The sequence below is a fragment of the Agelaius tricolor genome, unplaced genomic scaffold (genome assembly GCF_023055355.1).
Source record: "Agelaius tricolor isolate 1412-34295 unplaced genomic scaffold, bAgeTri1.0.p SCAF_1, whole genome shotgun sequence".
In the NCBI taxonomy this organism is placed as follows: Eukaryota; Metazoa; Chordata; class Aves; order Passeriformes; family Icteridae; genus Agelaius; species Agelaius tricolor.
In genome coordinates, this window is record NW_027269261.1 from 77,104,715 (window position 1) to 77,127,039 (window position 22,325).

At 37.1% G+C, this 22,325-nt stretch overlaps 1 protein-coding gene across 5 annotated transcripts; it reads left to right on the forward strand.

The window, feature by feature from the left end:
* Positions 1–369: 369 nt before the first annotated feature.
* CYRIA (CYFIP related Rac1 interactor A) lies at positions 370–21,923 on the forward strand. Of its 5 annotated transcripts, none has more exons than XM_071440460.1 (11): positions 370–583; positions 2,403–2,482; positions 10,360–10,481; positions 11,321–11,426; positions 12,449–12,585; positions 12,670–12,747; positions 13,022–13,138; positions 13,233–13,312; positions 14,799–14,925; positions 18,492–18,613; positions 19,758–21,923. In XM_071440460.1, exons 1-11 carry the CDS (start codon positions 579–581, stop codon positions 19,819–19,821), a joined length of 1,038 nt encoding a protein of 345 aa, XP_071296561.1. In that variant the 5' UTR covers positions 370–578; the 3' UTR covers positions 19,822–21,923. The 5 variants fall into 5 exon arrangements, with proteins under 5 accessions (XP_071296561.1, XP_071296555.1, XP_071296588.1 ...); XM_071440454.1 differs by lacking the exon at positions 2,403–2,482 and adding an exon at positions 2,669–2,748 and having other exon boundaries at positions 376–583; XM_071440470.1 differs by lacking the exon at positions 2,403–2,482 and adding an exon at positions 2,669–2,748 and having other exon boundaries at positions 427–583; positions 18,543–18,613.
* Positions 21,924–22,325: the final 402 nt, after the last annotated feature.

Below are 22,325 nucleotides of genomic sequence, written 5' to 3' on the forward strand. Positions count from 1 at the left end.
ACCAGATGTTGCTTTTAGTTTTTTTAGGAAACCATTAAGAAATTTTATAAAAAATAATTAAAACATGTTTAGCAGCTGCCTCAACCATATTTTTCTGGATGTTGATGTTGAATATGACTATTTTTGGGGTTGGTGTGCTTTGAAAATGGGTAGTGTCAAACCAGAGCCTCCAGGATCATTGGAAAATGTCACCTGCATGAACATGTGTGTGTATAATAAGTTTGTGGTAGGCTTCTGTTCCATACTTGTGACCTGAATAGCTGGATCAGTTTCTACACAGGGATTGAAGGAGAGGGAATAAAGTGAAAAACAAGCTAGGAAATGTAACAAAAGTTCTGGAAAAACACTCAGAAATCTCCCAAGCCGAGATGTGCTGTACTTGTTTAAGAAGGATCAGAGGCAGAGCTTGGGCACATGACCCCAAGCGACTCAATGCAAATGAGGGAGCGTATCCTCAGGTTTTTGGCACAAAGGGTTCCTTGCTGTTCGAAGCATGCTATCAGCTAAACCAGTTCTGGATGCAGTGCAAGCTTTGGCAGCAGAAGAAATGCTTGGGTACTCTCTGAAGATTGAAGGCGATGAGGTAAGTTATGGCTTTAAAAGAGTTGAAAGTGAAGAATCCAAGCTGAGTCAGTCATGTCGATTGTGATAGTATTACATAATATAATATTTTTTTTCAAGGTTATGAAAAGGAAAATAAATGTGTGTACTTTATCGTGTTTCTCCTAGCTGATGCTGATAAAATGTACTATACCAGCGTGATGAAAGTATTAAATTATTGAAGATATAAGTTTTAACACTGTATAAAATCTATTTTGCTCTGTTTGCATGTTTTTCTCCTTTGTAGGCTAATCAGAAAGTCAAACTCAGTGTATAAGGTGCTGATTTTGTTCTGAAAGTAAAAGTGTAAATATTTTTCCTGCATGTAATGAATGTAACTTTATGAATAATGGAAAATGTTTCTTTGTGTTTCAATTTTTTATATGCAAGATGTTGCTAATTACGAAGGGCTTGACAGTCTGCTCACTGGATTTGTTCTGGAGAGAATACTTTGAAGAAGTATTTAATGCAAAACAAAGCCATTTATTTAACAAAAGCCTTGCCTACATGAAACTGCATGTTCTGAACAGACTATTGATTAAATTTGTATCATTTTATGTTATGACTGTGGCTGCTTTGAAATCTCCAAGCCTCACATTACTTTCCTAGGTTTTACTGATGTAGAAATACATCCTTTATATGCACATAGAAATTGGGGTTGATGATTCTTTTCCTACTGTAATGCTTGTGGGAAAACTTGAAAAAAGCTTTGTCTCCTTATGTGGAGTATCAGCCATGTACATGCTTAGAATAATTTTTTGTGGTCTGATTTCTTAAGTGGGAAAAGAGTTAAACTGAATCACAGATGAACATCAGATGTGATCCCCAAGAGCCGTGGTTTAAAGCAATGAGAATATTTCTCTTTGAGGCAAAAACCAGTTTTCAATCTGTGTTTTAAATCTAAAATTACATTTCTCTACATCCCTCCAGGCAGATGTCTTTATCCTGATACGTGCTTTTCATGGTTTAATTTTTCTGTCTTCTGAGAGAAAGTTTAAGTTTGACCAAGAAAGTTCTTCTTCTACACGGTGTTAGAATAACTTACCTTCCTAAAGACTGTACTGGCAAAAGAACCTTTTTTCAAATCTCTTTCATTTTTATCTTCTGGAGAGACTTGCTTTTTTAAGAACTGGTCACTTTTCCTTTTGGAAGTTGTTCATAACTTGAAATGCAAAGAATTCCAAGATGATAAAATATAGGAATAACAGATAAAAAATAGGGTTCAAACCTCCCATTTTTACTCTCTTTCTTTTTTTAAAATGCATACATACACTTTTAAAAGCTAAAAAGCTTTTTAGCTGTCCTTTTTGATAGATTTTTGTAGTAATCTTGTTATAAATCTTACCGACTAGAAACAACTAGATTTTTTTTTCCTTATAGTGAGTTATTTTCTTAAAATGACATGGATTTTTGCTGAAGATCTAAGACAAGTGTTAAGATGTCAGTTTTTAATTTGAAATGGTATTAAGTAATATGGAGTCCAGCAATTTAGTGAATTAACAAATAGAGATATAGCTCTGAGTTTATTTCTCTTGCTAAGTAAATAAATTCATAAATATCTGTTTATACACTAGGATGTTATCCTGATGTTTAAATTCCAATTTGTTGAACAGAATTATTTCTGTGTTTATCTGAGGTCTTCCTCTTCCTACATAAATATCACAGAATTGACCATCAAAATGTTTCTCATGGTCCAGAACTTGCCAAAATGTTGAATTTATGATGCAGACTGTGTCAAGCTCTTAGCTGTAGTATTCTGAGTTTACATGTATAACTGTTTATGATTTTGTTGCATTTACTAGGTTTGCTGGGATGGGTAATCTTCTTAAGGTCCTTACCAGGGAAATTGAAAACTATCCACATTTTTTCCTGGATTTTGAAAGTAAGTTCAAACAATTACAAGACAATGAGAAAATTTTTTCCTTGACTTAGCAGCAAACTGAGGAAAAACTTAAAATCTGATTGCTTACAGTGTGTATTTTCCAGCACAACCAATCTGTCCAAGTCCTTGTCTCTAAAATAATTTGTTCACTCAGGACTCCTTTTCTCTTCCTTTTCTATTTTTCAGGAACCAAATGGGAAATCTTTTAAAAGTTCTCACTTGCACAGAGCTTGATCAGGGGCCAAATTTTTTCCTTGACTTTGAAAGTGAGCAAAGCTTCTTGCCTGGCTTGCCTTCTTTGCTTATTATTTCCTAATAAACTGCATGTGCTTATGCATCATAAAGCAATTCAAAAGGGATTTGCAAACAAATCAAATTACACTTCAGTAGAATATTACTTTCTGATATTTATAAAACCATACAAAATTACTTCATTCTGAGCAGAGAAAAGGGCAGAGAGGTAGATATGAGAGTAAAACCCTATCTTGAATTAAATTCAAAACATTTATGAGCCGTTGTTAAACTTGCATATGAATGAACTCAACCTCTGCTTTCTTTAACAAATCAGGGTTAAAAAATTATGATTCTTTCTTGAATGGAAATACATGTGGAAATAAGAAGCTGGGGAAAAAAGCAGTGGAGGTGGAACTATTTTTGCTTGGTTCGGTGATGATTTAGCTGGGTTTATAGTTTCTAAAAAGTAGTGAAATGGTCAAAGTGTGTGTGCTGATTGCATCTCTCTAAATGATTATCAGTTATCAGGCATGGTTATCAGTTGCAGAACAGTGTTTCCCATTCCAGTTCTCTTGTCACATTGATATTTGATCCAAAGCTGTTTTCACTTTTGCTGACTACAGTTTCCCTGCATCTACTTCTAGACACTGTCACCAAATCCTTTAATATGGGTTAAATCTGTCTTCACCACATACATGAAATGTATTTTATTTGAAACAGAAACTGTGTGTGACGTTTTCTCTCTTAATACCTCTGTTCTAAAAAGAAAAAAAAATAAGCCAACCAAAAAGTTTTGAGAAAATCTAGTGGTTTTAAAATATTTTCCTTCTGTAGCATGGTTTAAAAGAGCATTTCAGGTGATTAGACACATATTTTGTCATCTTGAAATAGTTTTGTTCTTTAATAATTTATTCCTGAATTATTTTCTGAAAGAAGTAACTGGCATGTTATAAGCATGTATGTCTGTGTGCAGAAGCACTACTTCAAAAAGTCATTTAAATACATATTTAAATCTGATGAAATTGTTCAAACATGCATTATTAGAAGAGAGCTAGAATGTATGACTAGAACTGTGCACAAACCTTAATCTTCGCATCTAGAGCTTAATTACCTCATTATGAAAAATTAGTTTTAAAATATGAAAAAAAAGTTAATTGGTTCGTTTGGGTTTAGGAGGAGCCCTATCCCTTCTTCTCTGTGTATATAATTTGAAAACTTTGCTGTCACCCCAGGATGTCAAACCTCTATGCAAACCACCACTTAATTTTTTTCTACCAAACTTTTGAGGGCCTTGGCAGTGCTCTGTGGCTTTGCCAAGCTATTGTGAAAGCTTTCAGCTGCTCTGAGCTTACAGGTTTAATCAGCCCCATTGTGTCCTTGTTGGCAAGAAAGTGTTCCTGACCCAGGCTGCAGGCTTGGCAGGAAACAGCTGCTCTGGCAGTGGGGAGCCTTGGTAGAGGTGGTGGTGAGAGGGGAAATACCAAATTTGTTGCCTTGGCAGTGAAGGTTGTTTTTCGTTCCAAAAGCACGTGGCCAAGAACTGAATGAAGTACCCTCTCCCACAGGAGGTGCCAGTGGTTAGGGGCACACTAGTCAGGCACACCTACCTGGAGGACCAAAACTGTCATCTCCAAATTTCAGAGAATTTCATGCTTGTAAGTCCCAGAGGTTTTTAGTGGCACAAAATCTGTATTGGCTCAAAGGGATGTGACTAAAAAAAGGGCTGCGGTTTTGTGCTTTGGTCTCCTGTATCTGGCTGTTGTGCAGTAGAAAAGGACACTCTGAGTGGACATGGGTCAGAGTCTGGTGTGGCCTTGCTGGACATGTGGCTTTGTGTGGCCTGAGCTGTCAGTTTGAGTTCATGGGTGAACATGGTCACTACACTTGGCCATTCAGAGGATGACAGGTGTGCTGAGCTGATGTGTTTACTGTATTCATTATTTGCATCAGCATCTTGCTTTTTAGTTTCTGTGGGCTTTTTCATTAGCTGGCTACTAAAAAAAAACAGAAAAAAAGAAAAAAAAGTTTTTCATCATCTCTTTTCCCCTACTTTCAGGGAGGTGTCCACATTGTCCACTTGAAATTCTTTTTGACACCTAACATTATTCTTCAATCCAAACTGGAAATCAAGTTTTGCAACTCCATGGTCATACTTGAAAAAACTTGAATCCAGCATTAATTTCACTTAATGTGCTATAGCAAAAGCAGTTCTTTTTGCTCCCCAGTACTCATTTTAAAGTTGGGCAGTTATGCTAGGTCTGTGTGGAGAATAACATTCTCCATGTAGGTAGAAAGGCCTTTTCTTAAAGGGGTATTGCAGACTTAATGCATTCAGCCAAATTACTCTTTTTTAAGGTCTACTGAAAGGTTTAAATAGAGAAAAATAACTTCATCCTTATTAGAAAGTGCACCATTTTGCTTTTTACACTTGGATCTTGATGGGAGTATTTTTAATCAAGCTACTACCTCTTGGTTTGGTTATATATCATTTACTTTAATTCCTTCTTGGTGCTCATCTTGAAAATAGTGTTAGGAAAAGTGATAGTGCCTGGCAAGTGTTAAGAGTGGCAAGTCTTGAGAGTCTTTGGCTTTCAGGATTTCACATCAAATTCTCTTGAAATGGATTTGTCAGTTTTGTCAGTTTTGTCAGTTCAAGAACTGTTTTGTACTTTAAATGTTGACTTTATTTAAATTAGTTGCAGATAAATTAATTCTGGGTATTTGAGCTCTTCCTATACCATCTTAAAATTGCTCTTTTTCGCAGAAAATCTACTGACAAGTCACAGCTGCCTTTTTCAGGCAAAGTAAACAAATAATTCCACATGAATTCTTGGAAATTATTTGAAAGTTGAAGCAACAATTTACCTTGAATCTAAAAGACTAAAGCTTATAGATTATTTGAAGATGTCCTTAAGTGACACCTACAGTCCCATCCTCTCCTCAAATACTTTTTATAAGATGTTTTTAACCTTAATGTGAGCAGGTTCTTTTGTTCTTTTTTTTTTTTTTTTACTGTTAGCTAGGTGGATTTCACTTGAGCCTAGTTAAATCTCTCTCATCCCCTCCAAGAATCTTATTTTCTAGGATTCCCCACATCCCCAGCAAGATTAATGAAATTTTCAGTTATTATTCATGTACATTAAAAGGGTGTATTATTAGAATGTGTCTGGCAGCAGAGCAACTGCCCACTTTTCACATAATAGGCTATTAATTAATACTCTTGTTGCACAGGCAGCAAGGCTGAGGATATAATCTGGGTCCAGCCTGTGGGAGGTTGCACTCAATTCCCGAGCTGTGGAATGCCTGGAGGCAGAAACTGCAGCTCAGTCAGAGAGGTGCTGTGTGTCCATCCCCCATCCACCACAGAGCTGAAGCTGGGCACTGATCTCCCTGGCACAGCACCCTGCCTGGAGCCAGTGTTAACAATTTTGGGAGCTTCACTTCATTCTAGCTAGTTCAGATGGAATGAAATTTAAAAATCCCATGTAGCCTGGATAGGGTACTGTTTCTATCCAGCACTTTTGAGGGTACCAGAACCTGCTCCACTGCATACATGAACAAATACTGGGGATTTGTTAATGTATGGAGGGGAGCAGGTTCTGGTACCCTCAAAAGTGCATTACTCGCTGTAATTGTAATGCCTTTGCTCATTTCTGAGCTTTTCTTTTAATTTTGTCCCAGATTGGCATGGAAAAAAATCATTGTCATGGTGACAAATCTGAAATAGGACTTTAGCATTATGCAGTCAAATATGTATACTCCTCTCTAACTTGCTGACTGAGGAATTATTTGCCATGTTCAGCAGTGGGCAGGACAAGAAAAGCTGAAAGCAGAACCCATGAAAGCTCTTGTTTTACTCACTTTCTTTTGCTATGCTGTGGAAGTCAGAAGGGCATGGTATTTTTACAACAAATATGATTCTACATTCACTGAAATGGAAGAACTAACCAGCCTCAGTAGGAATCTTCTTAACCACCGAAGGGTGGAATAAAGTTCTCAGCTTTTGTTCTGCATTTCAGATTCAGAAAGGGTGTGTGAGTTGGAAGTGCTTCTTGTAGTCCTGTTGTTAGTACTCTTCATAGTACTGTTCTTTCTTCATTAAAATTGATTCCTGAAGTATTTTTGTACTTCATTTGGTATTGGTAATGGCATCACATCCTTTCTATATTTAGTCTTATCCTATGAATATTAATGTTTTACCTATCTAGAAGTTTCTCTGTTTGTTTCTAATGCACATTTGGTGAAGGATGAGGTAGATAACTAACCCTAACTAACTCTGTTAGGAGAGTTTTCTGAAACAAATGACAGGTATTTTGCTAAGAAAATAATCATGACCCCACTTTCAAGCCCCAGCATTCACTTGAAATTCTTAATCCATCCACAAATGAACAGTATTGAGTCCAGGTTTCCTCTTGTTCTTTGTGAAATCTGAAGTTCCATCCAAAACATGGCATAGGCCATGTGTAAATGTGAAAAAGAGCATGTGTTCATTGGAATGGATGAATTATCATGTCCTGGTTATTTCTGATGGAGCCAGTGGAAGTATATTTCTTTCCAGATCTAAAATTTTCAAATTTTGCTAGTAGAATCTGTATATGTGAGATTCAGGCCTCGTCTGACTCTTGCATTAATTTGATACAGGATTCATGTAGTTGTTTGGTTTAGGGTTCACATCAGAAACATTTGTCCAAAGGGAGGTAAAAGGGTTTTCTGTTTTGTCTAAAGACAGCTCTGGTTGCTAATCCTGAGCATTCTAAAAACTCAGCCTTGAAATGCAGTGAGTCTGGCCATTATGGTAACTTGCTACTGAGGGGGTTTGCATTCACATGGGTTGGCCAGTGGAGGTGGTTTCATTTATAAACGGGCTCAGGTTTCTGAAGCTCGTGCTGGTTCTCTGGCAGTGTGGGGATAAGAGGTGAGTACGGCCAACCAGTGATTCCACACCATGGTTCAGGACTGGCATTGTTTAATTCAGAGCAGAAAAACAAGCTTTGGTTTCATTGAAATAGAAAGCCAGTTCTAAAAGTCAAAATATGTCATGAAGAAGTCTCAATTCCTTTTAGTTGTTGCTGCTGCTATTATTATTATTGTTGTTGACAGTAAGGTGAAATTGTTTTCAAAGTGATCCATTTCAGTTATTTTAGCTGACCATTTTTGGCAGGATCTTCTTGTAAAATCCCTTTTGAAAAATGGCCATGGTCTTATCAGAACATCTGTTTGCATAGCTTCTATTTCATAAATAAATGCATGGTTTTTTTTTTTTTTTAAAAAAAAGAAGCCTGAATCATCCTCCCTACCTTTCTTTTTAAGCTAAACACTTCCAACATAAATATAAACTGCTTCTGCAAGTGCAAGCTAAGCCTGCTGCTCTGGAGCCTTTGCACCCCTCTTCCTCTCCCTTCCCTTTCTTTCCCTCTTCCACACACCTACCTGGCTCTTGCTCCTACTCTTTCTCCAGGTGCTGGGATACTACAGAAAGCTCAATGAGTTTCAAATATTCCTCTTTCCACCAACTTCCAAAAGATAGATTTGGAACTTTTGAAAAAGACTTACAATAAAGGATGTTACTAAAGGCCTTTTTGAAGTCCCAAAGTGCTGGGCAGTCTATAGCATTTGCATCCCCCTTAAGCACTAGTCCTTTTAAAGCAAATAAATTGTAAAAATTAACATAGAAGTACCTTGTTAACCAACAAGGTTAAACAAGATGCTTCAGGTTACCTGCACATGCAAATTTGACATTCATGAACTGCACTAACAAGTTATTTATTCTCTTTTGTGTTAGTATTCACTGAAATATTATTTTCATTATCTTAACTAATAAAATATAGATACTGATTTTTATGTGACTCCCACCTTCCCCTGCTCTGTTGTTGTATGGTGTGTAACTGTTTCTCAGGATCACTGCTTTCCTTGTTAAAGTCAGAGGAGTTTTCTGTTTTGCTTCTTTATCACAAGATGGCAAACCCCTTACAGTGTGTACCTGAGATTTCTTGCAGCTTGAGGAAAGAACCAGTCTGGAACACTGTAAATTTAAAGTCACTGATGGGTCAGTTCAACAGCCACGTCCCAGATGGGATTTTCCTGTGGGGAGTTTTTCCCTTCGGTGCTCCTTTCCCTCACTTTTTGAAGAATAGTGGAATTTTTTAGTTAGATGAAATATTTTGATTATAAAACCCAGCTAAGTAAGCCCAGTTTATATTTATTTTAACTTTTTAAATAAGAGAAAGGAAAACTTCCAGAACAAAAGGAAAGTCCAATCAGTATTATGTGCCCAGTCTCATGGAACTTAGGGTACCATAGGAATATGGGAAGGCTTTTAAGTATGCGTTGCTTTGAAGCTACAGACATTTAAATCTAATTTACATTTGTATCCTGTTTGTGCAAGGTCCATAGGTAACTTCATACATTTAAACAAATTATCCTAACCTGAAACATCATGGAGAGAATGCCTATTTCCCATATACTCCAGTGTGAACCAGTTCATTTGTTTCTAATGGAGACTGGATAAATTAATCCCATACTGATACATGGGTAGAAAATTCTGTCAGTTTTCTTAAGGAGAGTGAGGCAACCTAAATAGAATAGGTGTTTTTACTATTTCTTGTCTATTAATGTAGACATTAATACAGTAGCTCATCCTAATTGGTGAGTTTTGAACTGAACTTACCTCACTGCTTTTAATTCAAACAAATAGTCTTTAAGTTCTAAGATTCAATTTCAAGGTGATTTTTTTCTTTCATAAAAATTAACATTCTACCTTTAGAAGCTAAAAAGAATCTAAGGGAAGAAATAGTTGTGTCTCCATAGAGATCTCATTGTTCCTTCACATATAGACTGCAATCCCATATGTAGGTCATCCAGTCTTTGGTCAGTGCCTGTCATCTTTATGTTTTAAAGCAAAAGAAGACAGAAGATCTCTACCTTGTCTAATGTGTCAGTGTTCTGGGGATAACATCACTCCCTGGTGTCACATTGCTGTGTAAATCACATAGGAAGAGATTTGAATAGGAAAATTGATCTAATTTCAAATGTCATTTCTCTCAACAGTAAAGGTCTACAGGTCACTCACACCCTGAAAACTGGCAGAGCTGGATTTATTTTAGTGACAGGAATGATCCCTGACATACATAAGAAAAAAATATTTTTAATAGTACTGTATCTGTTTTACAAAAGGAGAAATAAATTACCCTGGTTGAGGAAGCCTGGAGGGAAGTCAAAGTGGAGCAATATCCTACTGCTCTATCCATTGAAAGGCCTGATTTTATCCCCAAGCTGCAAGAAAAGTGAGCAATTCTTTGTAATTGAGCCATGGAGCTCATGAAAGAGAGGGACTGATGCATTATCCTATTTTCTAATAACATTGCTTTATGATACTGCTGCTCTTTAAAATGCTGCATTATGAGAAGAGGCATTATGAGCCAGAGCATACAAAAACTGTACTGTTCTTCCTTCCTTGCTATAAAAAGCAGAAGCTTGGATGTTAGCAGAATGGCTGTATAATTGTATATTTGGAAAAAAGCTACATCAGAATGGAGTTACACATACTCAAGCTGCATATGGTATTGTTAAGTAGAACTGTGTAATCTTGCCATTTGTACTGCAGCTTCCTTTTGACTTGTGCGTTTTGCTTTTCTCTTTTTTAGATGCACAGCCCACGGATGGAGAAAGGGAGGTCTGGAACCAGATCAGTGCAGTTTTACAGGACTCAGAAAGCATGCTTGCAGACCTTCAGGCTTACAAAGGAGCTGGACAAGAAATTAGAGATGTATGTTTGTTAATGACAGTTCTTTAGAAGCAAAATCAGGCAAAACTCGATGTGTTCCTTGCTTCTGTTCTCTGTCCAAGCACATTCTATGAGCTGAAGTGAAATCTCCTTAAATGATAGCCGTTGGAACTTCTTTCAGGTTTTCTGTTAGTAATTAGTTACTATTTTTCACTTCAAGAAACACCATTTCAGATACCTTGTTTCACATATCTCATGGCAGAAGTCAAATTTGAGGACATAGAAAAAGTAATAGTCAGGTGTCAGAAATACATGATACACATAGTTCTATTCTGTAAGTGGAATAATGAACCTCAGTAAATTATAACTTCACATCCACTTTAGAGGCATCTTATTCTCTGAAACTGGTCCTGAAGTACACTTCTGAACTGTAACTTAGAATTTTTCTCAGGTGACCAAAACTTTTCCTGCATCAGATTTGTAGATACACTTAGTGAGAGGTTGCTGGTTACTTAAAAACCTCAACATGTTGAAGTTTTCAAAAGCATTAAAACCTGAAAAAAAAAAGGCTACTTTTGCAACCACTAGTTACACAAAAGGTTTTACCTGATGGTTTTACAGTAGTTTTGCTCCCAAAAGAATATGCTAGAACATAATTCTATATGTCAGTGGTTCACTGTAATTAATTATTTTGAAATAGTATGTTACAGGGGGAAAGGGAAGGTGAAAAACATGGTATTTTTTTGAATCCTATGCCATGTAATTTCTCAGAATTCTTCTGTGTTTTACAATACTTTTTAAAATAATATAGGAAAATTCCAAACCATCCCCTGCTTGTTATTTATTTATCACAGATCTTTACAGTAATATTTTCATTTCAGGCAATACAAAATCCCAATGATATCCAGCTGCAAGAAAAAGCATGGAATTCAGTCTGCCCCCTGGTTGTAAGGCTAAAGCGCTTTTATGAGTTTTCACTCAGATTAGGTGAGCCCTGTTTTAGTATCTCCATTTTATATGTTTTTTATATATAATGAAAGAGGAAATTTTGTCTTTCCACAAACTTTTTAAAAGACTTTTAGAGTTAATATTATTTCTGTTTGATATCAATGGACATTTAACAGTAATTGCATTTATCAAGGCATCTCTTCAATCTTAATTTCATACTTTGTTAGTTTGTCTATATTACCTAAATAGCATACAAGCAAAAAACATTATAAAACTACACTGTTTTTCTCTATTTCCTGTCACATTTCTGCACTTCTCTGGTCCATGTTGGATTAATGCAATTTATTTTTTGTAATTTGGATACCCTGGAGCTTTAAAGGAATGTAAGGAAGTCATATTTTGAGACTTTTTAAAAGCAGGGATAATGGGGAAAGTGTATCAATAAACTCTCTCACAGGGTGAAAATCCAAAGTTGGATGTGTTGTACACTCACTTTGTCATCCCAACAAACACAGAAGGTGATGTAATTACTCTTTGAATTAGGACACAGGAATGAAAATACATGTATGAAGTGAGAGGGCTCCTAGTGCAAGGGGTTTCTTCTACAACATCCTCTAACTATGTCTTTCACTTTTTGAGTTATGCTAGTAATTACAGGCACAGAAGCTGATTTATATTGCTATCAGTGCCTAAGAGTACACTTTTAGTAACAGAGATGCCAGAATAATCTTTATACTGAGCTAATGGCTAATTGAGGAGGATGAAAGTGTTGAATATCTGAATGCAAGAAAAATGCCTCCTCTAGAATTTTTGATAAGGATCCCAGATAAAGGCTGACAAAAATGGAAAATAATTCAATGATACAAAACGGAGAGAAAATGGCAGTGCCTGAAGAGGCAGGTGTCTTTAATTAATGCTTCTCACTTCAGAATAGTTAGAAAAAACATCTTTAGGGCTTGGCATGTTTGGAGGGTTTCTTTCCTTCAAATACAGTATTTTTAGATATGTAGCTAAAACTTGGTGTGGACTGACTACAATTTATGCTTCTGATTTTTATTCAGAGAAAGCCCTGCAGAGTTTACTGGAATCCTTGACATGCCCTCCCTACACTCCAACTCAGCACCTGGAACGGGAACAGGCTCTAGCAAAAGAGTTTGCAGAAATCTTACATTTTACTCTTCGTTTTGATGAACTTAAGGTTAATAAAGTCTTTCAGTATATGTTGATTGTTGCTGTGTATTTTGAACCAAAACTGATTATTTCCTGTTTCTCTTCCTGGAAGATGAGAAACCCAGCAATTCAGAATGACTTCAGTTATTACAGGCGGACAATAAGTCGCAACAGAATAAACAACATGCATGTAAGTAAATAAACTCTGATGTGCTGCATGCAGTGAGGTATTTATTTGTCAGGATGCATTTATGCCATTTTTGGTAAAGTTTTTGCTTTTGATTCAGTAGCTGTCATGTTCTTTCCTTCCCACTGAGTGTTAATCAGCAGTCCGGATGAAGTGATTAGAGAGGACTATTCAAGTAACAATCTGCTTTCTGACATGAGCATGTACTGCATCTTTTTCTTGCTGCTGGCAAGATTTTAAAGAGCTTTACTGACTATTTTTCTCCTGTTTTTATCAGCTAGACATTGAGAATGAAGTGAACAATGAAATGGCCAATAGGATGTCCCTGTTCTATGCAGAGGCCACACCAATGCTGAAAACCCTCAGTAATGCAACAACACATTTTGTATCAGAAGTATGTAAAGGGGGAGAAAGGTCTAACACAGACATTCTTGATTTTAATTTTACAAGATAGTTTACTGAACACTGCCTTTTTCTTACCCTTCCAGAACAAAACATTACCAATTGAAAATACAACGGACTGTCTTAGTACTATGGCCAGTGTATGTAAAGTCATGTTGGAAACGCCGTAAGTTTTATCTTAAATCTTGGGGGGTTTGTATGACAGAACTTATATTTTAATTAGCCACCTGGGATAATACATTCTTTTCCAGGTGAATTCCTGTATCTTTGCCTTAAGTTGTTACTTCTTTTGTATAAAAAGCATGGCCTGGTGTTAGAAAGCCATGCCTCCTGTTCTTATCACCTTATGACATATTTCATTAGTCAGTGTTGAGTTCTGTTGGGGAGAGCTTACATGGTCAGCCTGCATTTCACAAAAGGTTAAAATACAGTGGAATAATCTTATGCACTCTCAGGCTTCAGTGTCTGTGTCTTGTCTAACCAGGCAAAAGGCCTCCTGCTTGCCCATGCTGCTCAATTATTAACACACAGAGGGCAAGATTTTGGCTCTTCCAGGCAGTACTTTAGCAAATACACAGGGGCTATTTCAAGGATCATTTAAATAGATCTTTTTTTGGATGCAGCCATCTTATTCTAGATAGGAAAAAAGTCAGCTGTATGAATTTTCATTCATATAAATGTATTCAGCTGTACAATTGTGTTCATATCTGCTAGTGTAGGCAATAATAGCCAGTAGGTTTCTTTATTTTGCTATGCATTTAGTGGAGTATATTTTAGGTTAGATGTCTCTTCAACTGGAAAACACATATAAGATAGAGTCAAGGTAGTCTTTCTGCCTATGAGTCATTTGTTCATGGAGCCATGTAAAGGGTAGAACTCCTGAGGTTTGTGCTTGTTCATGAAGATTCTGGAGGAGTGTCTGTAGGGGTAGGACTCATCTCACAATCCTTAGACATCATAGAAGTGGTAATTGAAAAGTAGCCTTACGAGTCAGCTCTTTTTTTGGCAAGAGGAGAGAAAAAGTTGTGAGTCATCTAGAAGATTATCTGATATTTAATTCTAATTGTGGGTTAATCAGGCATTTTCACATCAAAACTTCTGTCACCTTTAAGTCTGTTCATGTTACAATGCTGTGGAAGAATAAAAGTTGAAGTTATTGTAGACTGAGAGGTACTCCAATACACAGAGAGAGAGAGAGAGCATGACTGTTACAATCAATCTTGGTGAAGCCCTGAACTTCCCAGCTGCTGAACTTGGGTCCCACTGGACTATTCCAAAGTAGGAATTCAAGCAAAAGCAGTGGCTTTCCTTTGAGGTCCCGGCATGTGGTGTTTCTGAGATTAAACTGAAGTGTTTCAGATTAGTCTCCATTATATTTCATTAAGTTTTCTATGTGCCATCATCGCATATATTTTGAGGATCTCAGCTGTGCATGGGTATGACGAGAGGTTTACATCTATCTGCTCTCTAACCATTCTTGTAAATTGGCACAGGCTTACAGAATTCACTGATATTCAGAGTCTTACTAATGTGCATCTGCAACCCTAAAATATACTCTACTTCTGGTTCAGATTTCACGCACTCCCAGTATAGTTTTTAAAATTGTCTAGTAAAAGGTCTGGAATGTCTATTTCTTTTGTTCTGTCTTCCAGAGAGTACAGGAGTAGATTCACCAGTGAAGAGACCCTTATGTTCTGCATGCGAGTGATGGTGGGAGTTATTATCCTGTACGACCACGTTCATCCTGTGGGAGCTTTCTCAAAGACATCAAAGATTGATGTAAGAGAAGCCTTTCTTTAATACTCTGTAGGTTTGAGTACTAGTCTGCAGCTCTTTTTCAGCACAAGCTTATGCTTGGTAGAAATAATTTTAATTACTTTTGAATGACAATTTAGAATTTGTCTTCACCTGTGCTCTTGAATACATCAGTTTGTTTGAAAATAAAATAAGGACCAGCTTTACTCCTTTTTATTTTTTTACAGACACAGATAATAATTTTTCTTAGTTACCTCTGCTTTTTTGCCAACTGTATAATTACACTTAGCCTGGAATATGTTCTGTGGAAATGCTCATCTTTGGCAGTAGTTCTCTTGTAAATAAGTAGATATTCAATGTTGTCTCTGCTTTGTCTGAGATTTGAAGTAACAGAACTGAAATGTTACTGTTGTAATGTTGATAATGACCCTTCAGTTTTATCTTTGGCATGGCCAGTCACAGAGAAATCAGTCTTATTTTTCCATTTGAGAAATTGCAGGCACACATGAAAAGAGTACTCTTGTCTTTTCTACATGTTTTTACAAACCTAAATCTCACACACCACTTCTTTCAGCAGAAATAAGCTTTTAATAATGAAAAAGATGCCAAGTCTTTTGATTTACATGAGAGACTTCTTCAAAAGAGAAGAAAAAAACCATATATTATTGCTCTCCATGACACTGGGTCTTCCTTAGCATTTTGCATCTGTGGATACCAGAATTTTGCCACGTCTCCTCTTTGACTCTCTACAGAGGGAAAGATTTTTCACAGAGGTGAATAGATTTGCTCAAGGTCATGAAACAGATAGAACCTGGGACTTGAATGCAGATTTCTTGAATGGTGGTTCAGTCTCTTGCCTACAGAGGCAACACAAATGAAATTCTGATAGGATCAAATGTACATTGTGTGTACTTTCTTTCTCACGTTTATCCTAAAGCCCTGTCATCATGCAGGAAAGTTACATAGGTGTAAATGGGAGGCAGGGGATGTACGACTCAGTTTTACAAAATGAGTACATGGTCCCAAATCTTGATTTGCGTGATTAGCTCCATGATTTTTTTTTAATTCAAAAAATCTCCTATCATTTCAGATTATGAGTTTGTTTTACTGTGGTAAACAATTCTTTTCTACAAACTATTCACTTCAGCCATTCAAGCCATTTCAAGATAATTTCAGGGACAGTGGAGTATATTAGCCTTTCCTTACTCTTTCAAGACTGGAGGCTGTATTTTAAGCTCTTAATGGCAGTCTCCTAGCTTAGACATCTGTCTTGGTTTGAAAGACAGGTGTCTGCCAAGGAAGGCAGGAACCTCCCTTGGAATGGAAAGTATGACCCCTTCGCTCTGAATTATTATAACTTTGAAACTAAGTGCAGGGCAAAGATACAGGGAAAGCAATAACAGTTCTTTACTAGTGTATATGTGTATAACAAGGCAAGCAAACAACAACAATGGCAGCAAAAACAAACAAAAGAAAAATCCCAGAAAACCCAACAAACAGTTCCTGCTTTCCAAGCACTGTTCCCTTGGGTGCAGTTCCGGGTACGGCCAGCAGGGGCACTGCTGGCTCCCGGCGGGCAGGGCGGGTGCGGTGATTCCCCCGCAGCTGCAGGGGGCGCTGTGGCGCGGGCTCGGGAGCACACGGCAATGGCGGGAGGGTAAAAAGCGATCTGTACAAAGCCCCAGGGACAGCGATCCCACTGCCCCGGTGGCTCCTCGGGAGCGGCAGGCTGGAACGGCAGGAAGGAGCACAAGTCCTGGGGTGGTGGAGGGAGGAGTTGTATCAGAAACTCTGCAGCTGTAGCTGGAACCGCGGCGTGTCCCGATGGGCAGGGGGTGCAGGGCTACAGTGCAGCCGAAAGAACAGAGGGGCTGGGCAGCCACAGCCTGGCTCCGAGCAGGGCAGGGGAAAGGCAGGCTTGGCATGCTGGGGTTTGCCCTGAGGCACCCCAGCAGATGGGAAGAGTACTTTTTTTGCTTAGATGGGGTGTTAATAAGGTGTGGTGTTGATAAGGTCCCAGTGCAACAGCCACTCCTGGTAGAAGAAAGGCAGCATGAGATGGAGCCTTGCAATGGTGATGAATTCTCACAGCGACTGCAGCCTCTGTCCCCTCTGAATGCCCAGAGTACAAGAGAGCTGGGGGCTGCACCCAGCCCCTTTTTCCCAATCCAATTTTCGTTGTGTCTCTGCTCTTCCCAGAGAAACACCCAGGTAAAAAGAGAGGGTAGCCAGCTGCTCTCCTCCCCTGAGCTGCGTCAACTTTTGTCTCTCTTGAGTATGCAGTCGTTATTGTCTCCTAGCAACACATATGGGAGAAAAATTCCTTGAGAGAAAGAAACAAAAGGAAGAATCCTAAACCCCAACATTATCCTACTTGGTTTAGGTATTCTGATTCTAACAGAAATGAAAAATAGTTGTTTGAATTTTTATGCCCTTTGGCTTGGTCTGGTCTGATCAGACCTGCTGAGGCATGTAAACCGGTACTGAGTGATGTGCACATAGACTTGAGCTTCTCTAATTTAGGAAAAATAACTGTGCTAGCCTGACAATCTCATCTGATCTGGTATTTGCAAAGCTAGTTACACTTTCCAGGTAGAAATGAACCACTTGAGCAGTGAGCAGTGTTTGCTGGGCTGCTCCCTGTCAGGGATGCTGAGCTACATTTTCTGACTAATTTTTGCTGGGACCCTGACTTAAATTAAGTGTTTCATCATCTGCTTCCTTAATAAGGCAGAGGTGCTCTTCAGCTGCAAAGCAATTTCTACATGTAGATTTAGCACTCCAATGTGACTTGGAAAATTAAAGGATTCAAATCTTGACTCAGCTGTGTCTTTGTCATTTTGAATAAGATGGAATTAATCTAGGTTAATTTCTGAATAGCTAGATTCGATGTCTTCATAGCAGTGGGAAGAAAAACGTACTACTGGGGAAGATATATTCTGAAAAGGTTAGAAGAATTCCTTATTTTTCTATTGACTAGCTAGGGAGTCTGTACAATGGGTCAAATGAGTTCTACTCCTGCTTTCTCTGCTTCATTTCCCCTTTTGTAGATTTGGACAGAGTTTCAGCCTATTTTTTACAGTCTCCACAAAGATGTTCATTCAGTGTGGTGTTAAAATCAACACCATGGAACCATGGACTTCTTAGATTAAATTTTTAACCACTAGTTATGAAACAAATAATAAGTTGTCACTGGTTAGGTTTACAACTGAAAACTGAGTACTGAAAATTACTCCTTGTATGCAAACATAAAAATAAGTCAGAGTTGAAACATCTCTTCTTAGAGTTAACAGCAATGACACAGAACTCACAAAATCTCTTTTTTTTCAGCTTGTATCAGATAGTTTTGATTTTTGTAATTTTTACTTGGCTTGAAGAAGCAGTGTGCAAGTTAAAATATAGACACTTGATACATAATTTACTCTCTACAAACACTTATTAAAGTAGATGTTTTCTCCAAAGTTAAGTTTTTAACTTGGAGATAATTTTTAATAAGTTGTAATGCTTTTATTGTGTCATGTAAAGCAGCATTAAAACTCAGTAAGAAAAGAAACCTACCGGTATATGGTGAATTTTTTCCTTGTTTTCAGCTAGTGCAATTCATATATTATTGTTCAATAGTGGCATGCTTCTGTTCCCAGATGAAGGGATGCATAAAAGTTTTAAAGGAACAACCACCTGACTCTGTGGAAGGACTTCTGAATGCTCTCAGGTATGTGTGATTCAGCCGTAGAAAATTCCTCTTTGTTTTTCTCCCAATCTCCTTATATTTAAGATTCTTCACTTTAGAACATTGCTTTAATAAGATTATCCTCTCAGGTTTCCTCTTCATCACCTGGGTTTTTTAAATATTAATTTCTTCCCATTTCATTTCATTTGAATAAACAATAAATGTTAATATTTTAAACAGTATATCCTAGCTAAGATTTACTATATAAAATACCCCAGAATCTATAGAACATTTTAGAAATGAAGTGTCAGATTGTCAGATTTCTGTTTCTCAAACCCTAAGTACTTCCCTTCTACCTCTCCCTTTCCATCTCAGTAAGACTTTTTTTTTTTTTTTTTTAATCTTGCTAAATTACTCAGCTTCAAGAAAACAGCATCCTAAATCCCAATCCTGTTCATGGTGCTGACTTGGGAAGGAAGACACAGAGGGGTCTGATACTTCTCTGAAGCTGAGAATGTTGTCAAACCCAAGTTTTTCAGAACTGTTTTGAGTTCTGTAGCTGTTGAATGCTTGTATAGAGGGAGAGCTGCACTTCTACACTTGCTTATCATATCTTTTGAATTAAAGTTGATGTGGAGTTAAATGTACAGGTATCAAGTGTGTTTCAAGCTTATGTTAAAATCAGTCTCCCTATTAGCATAAACAGTGGAGAATGCTTGGATTTAAATGGAAAAAAACACACTAAGGCTCTTCAGTCCTCTCAGAATATTTAAGAAAACTGCTTAAAGTAATAGATTATGCCAAAATTCAGTCTAAATTCCTAAGTGATTTTAGTATTTACCATATTTCTTATGTCTTTTCATTATTTTGCTTATTTTGAGGGTTTTAACTAGAAAAAATAAGAGATAATTTTGACCCAAGATTATGACAATGTCATAGACAGATACCAGACAGGATTTAGCCACAGTTCTCCACCTTTTAGCAGAGAATAATTTATTGCATAGGGTATTTAGAAGATAAAGAGCACCAGATTCTTGCCAGTTAAATTCCAGTGATCGGTAGAGGAACATGTAAATTCCTCCTTTGTGTAACTGAACTGTGCTGATTTCAAAAACAGGCTCAAGTGTTCAGACTTTTCCTGTCTCTGTTCATTTTATAAATTATTGTTTTAACTTGTAATTTCTAGGTTCACTACAAAACACCTGAATGATGAATCTACTTCAAAACAAATTCGAGCTATGCTGCAGTAGTACCCACAGACAAGTAGATGTTTGTATTGATCACAGAAGATGTGTATGTTTACATAATTTAATACAGTTTGATGTTAATACTTGTGTGTATTTACATAACCATTTTCTTCACATTGCTAAAATATATAAATCTGTTCATAACCTGACTGACTTTATATAGTGCAACCTAAGTTCTTATTCCAGCCTTTATCTTTTGACTTTTAAAATACTTTTTTACTTAGATACTTCAGTTAAGACAGTTTATCTGTGCATTTTAATCCTTAAACACCTTCTCTATCAGAGAAGTAGTAGTGAAGACAAAATGGAAATCAAACTGAAATGTCAAAGGTACCACAGAAAAGGAACTTTAAAGAAGAAGAAAGTTAATATAAGAGAAATCAAAATTCATTTGGTATGTTTTGAAGAACATGTGCACAGTTTTTTGGTCAGTTTTAGGATCTTGTCAAACTAGTATGAATAGGAGAATACCTGAATGTTCATTACTCATAAAATGCATTGTCTTTCCTGTAATAAGTGGAGATCCACCTGATTTTATGGATTAAGTGCTGTCTGGCATCCAAAAATGTATTTCAAACAGGTAATTTTACCTTTTTAATTAAGTATAACCCATACCTTTCAACAGCCTAGGAAATTAATATCCTTTTTCAGATGCAGTATAAATGAAGAGAAAATATGCTTAAAGATCATTGATAGATTTTGAAAACTCTGTATATTTTATTAGACTTAGAAAGGAAAGGGAAAATACTAATGCCTTGACTTAACTGGAAAAGGTTTGTCAGTGTAAATATATCACACTGAACATTAACTACCAGACAGCTTTAGCCAGTAATTTTTTGGCTGATCTAAACTAGTACACTCTTCTGTAGCAAACTTCCCTGGTGTCATATTGGCTGCATCAGACTAGGGATGGTTTAAAATTAAGAGCTGATCTTTTCTTAGGAACTCCATTATGTTCCTGGTAGTGTTATTCATTAGATGACTCAGAATCAACACAGAAATATTTATCAGCTGACTGCTCTTCACTGGCTTTTGAGATGTGATTGATACTTCAAAAAGTTAAGTTCCTTGCTGAGTTGTTTGTTCTTACTTTCTGGTAAATTTTCCAGTTAATGGAATAGAAATACTTTGCCAAAAGCAGCAAAGTGCTCATGCTCTGTTATGTGTGTCTACTGGGTGGTCTGCAGTTGCTGTACATATTCTTGCAGAGGTCACGTTCAGAAAATGTGTTTGATTTTGTGTACTTTGCTTGCATGTATGTGTGGAAACTCCAGTGCTTGTGCACAGATTCAGATTTGCATTTGCTTATCCCCCTATAGATAAATCAGGGTTTGTGTGCTTTCACTGGAATTTTCATGCACATCTCTTCTAAAAAATTACCTTAAGACTTTGAAGATGCATTTGGTCTGCTGGAACTCGGCTGCACTGTGACAAACTGTGTCATTGAACTCAGTCCTTAAACAGTATTAATGTCACAAGTTCTCTGGAGTAGGGATTAACTTTAGAGTTTATTTCTGAGCAGAGCAACCCCTGTGAGGTTTCTCAGACCCGATCAGAACCCACAGGTGCCACTGTCATGCATGTCCTGATGCTGGACAGCACCACAACTCCAGCATTCATGTCACACCCCTGCAGGTGCAGCAGCCGGTTGCTATGATGTTGTTGGGGAGAGAGGTAGAACTCACTCACATTAGATCTTTTTCTTTTTCTGAAAGCAATGACCACACTTTTTTTCACAGTAGCAAATCCACTGTTTACAGGCTCCATTTTTAATGGGGGGACATTTAAAAAATGTATGTTAGGGAAAATCCTGCTTTGTTCATAGTCACTTCCAGTTAGGTAAATTAGGTGGATGACAGGCCATTCTGTTGAGCTTTGGTAACTGAAGTTAATATATGCTTACCTGCAATTTTTTGTCAAACAATGAAGTCTTATCTTTAAGTAGCCCAGAGAAAAACTATTTGTCACTTGTATAATAAAAATGTAAACCTTAAAGCATACTGTGAGTTGTCATGTGCTGTTTGTGAAGTCACGGGATTTCTTGGCCTGCTTTGATGTTTTTGTACAGAAGTTTGTTTGAAATAATAAAAAATTTGGTACAGTAAGCTTTGGGACTCCCTATATTTAGTGACAACATAAATAGGTTGAGAAATACCTCATTTAAAGTTTTGGATCATATAGTAGGTTCACCTTTATGTGTCCTAAAAGCATTTGTTTCACTTGTGTGCTCACATCACTTAAAAAATCCTGTGTTTTTCTGACATATATTAGCACTTATTTGTCATCATGGCCAAGGGGAATTGTTGATACTGCTGAGGGCATGAATCCCTTCTCTGACTTCTATATCTTCACATTAGTCATCCTGACCTGTGGGGGCCAGCTCAGGCTGTGTTTATAATCAATAAGGTTACCAGAGGATTATTCATTTAATTGTAAGATAAATTCAAATGAATACCTTTTGGAAGAAGATCCATATAGACTAATGGAGATCAAAAGTTATTGATCTC

Bases quoted from the DNA above. Each gene is read 5' to 3' on its own strand.
- CYRIA (XM_071440460.1), top strand. The intron at 10,482-11,320 runs GTATGTTTGTTA...TTTTCATTTCAG, and splicing joins CTGGACAAGAAATTAGAGAT to GCAATACAAAATCCCAATGA. The intron at 14,926-18,491 runs GTAAGAGAAGCC...CCTTGTTTTCAG, and splicing joins CAAAGACATCAAAGATTGAT to CTAGTGCAATTCATATATTA.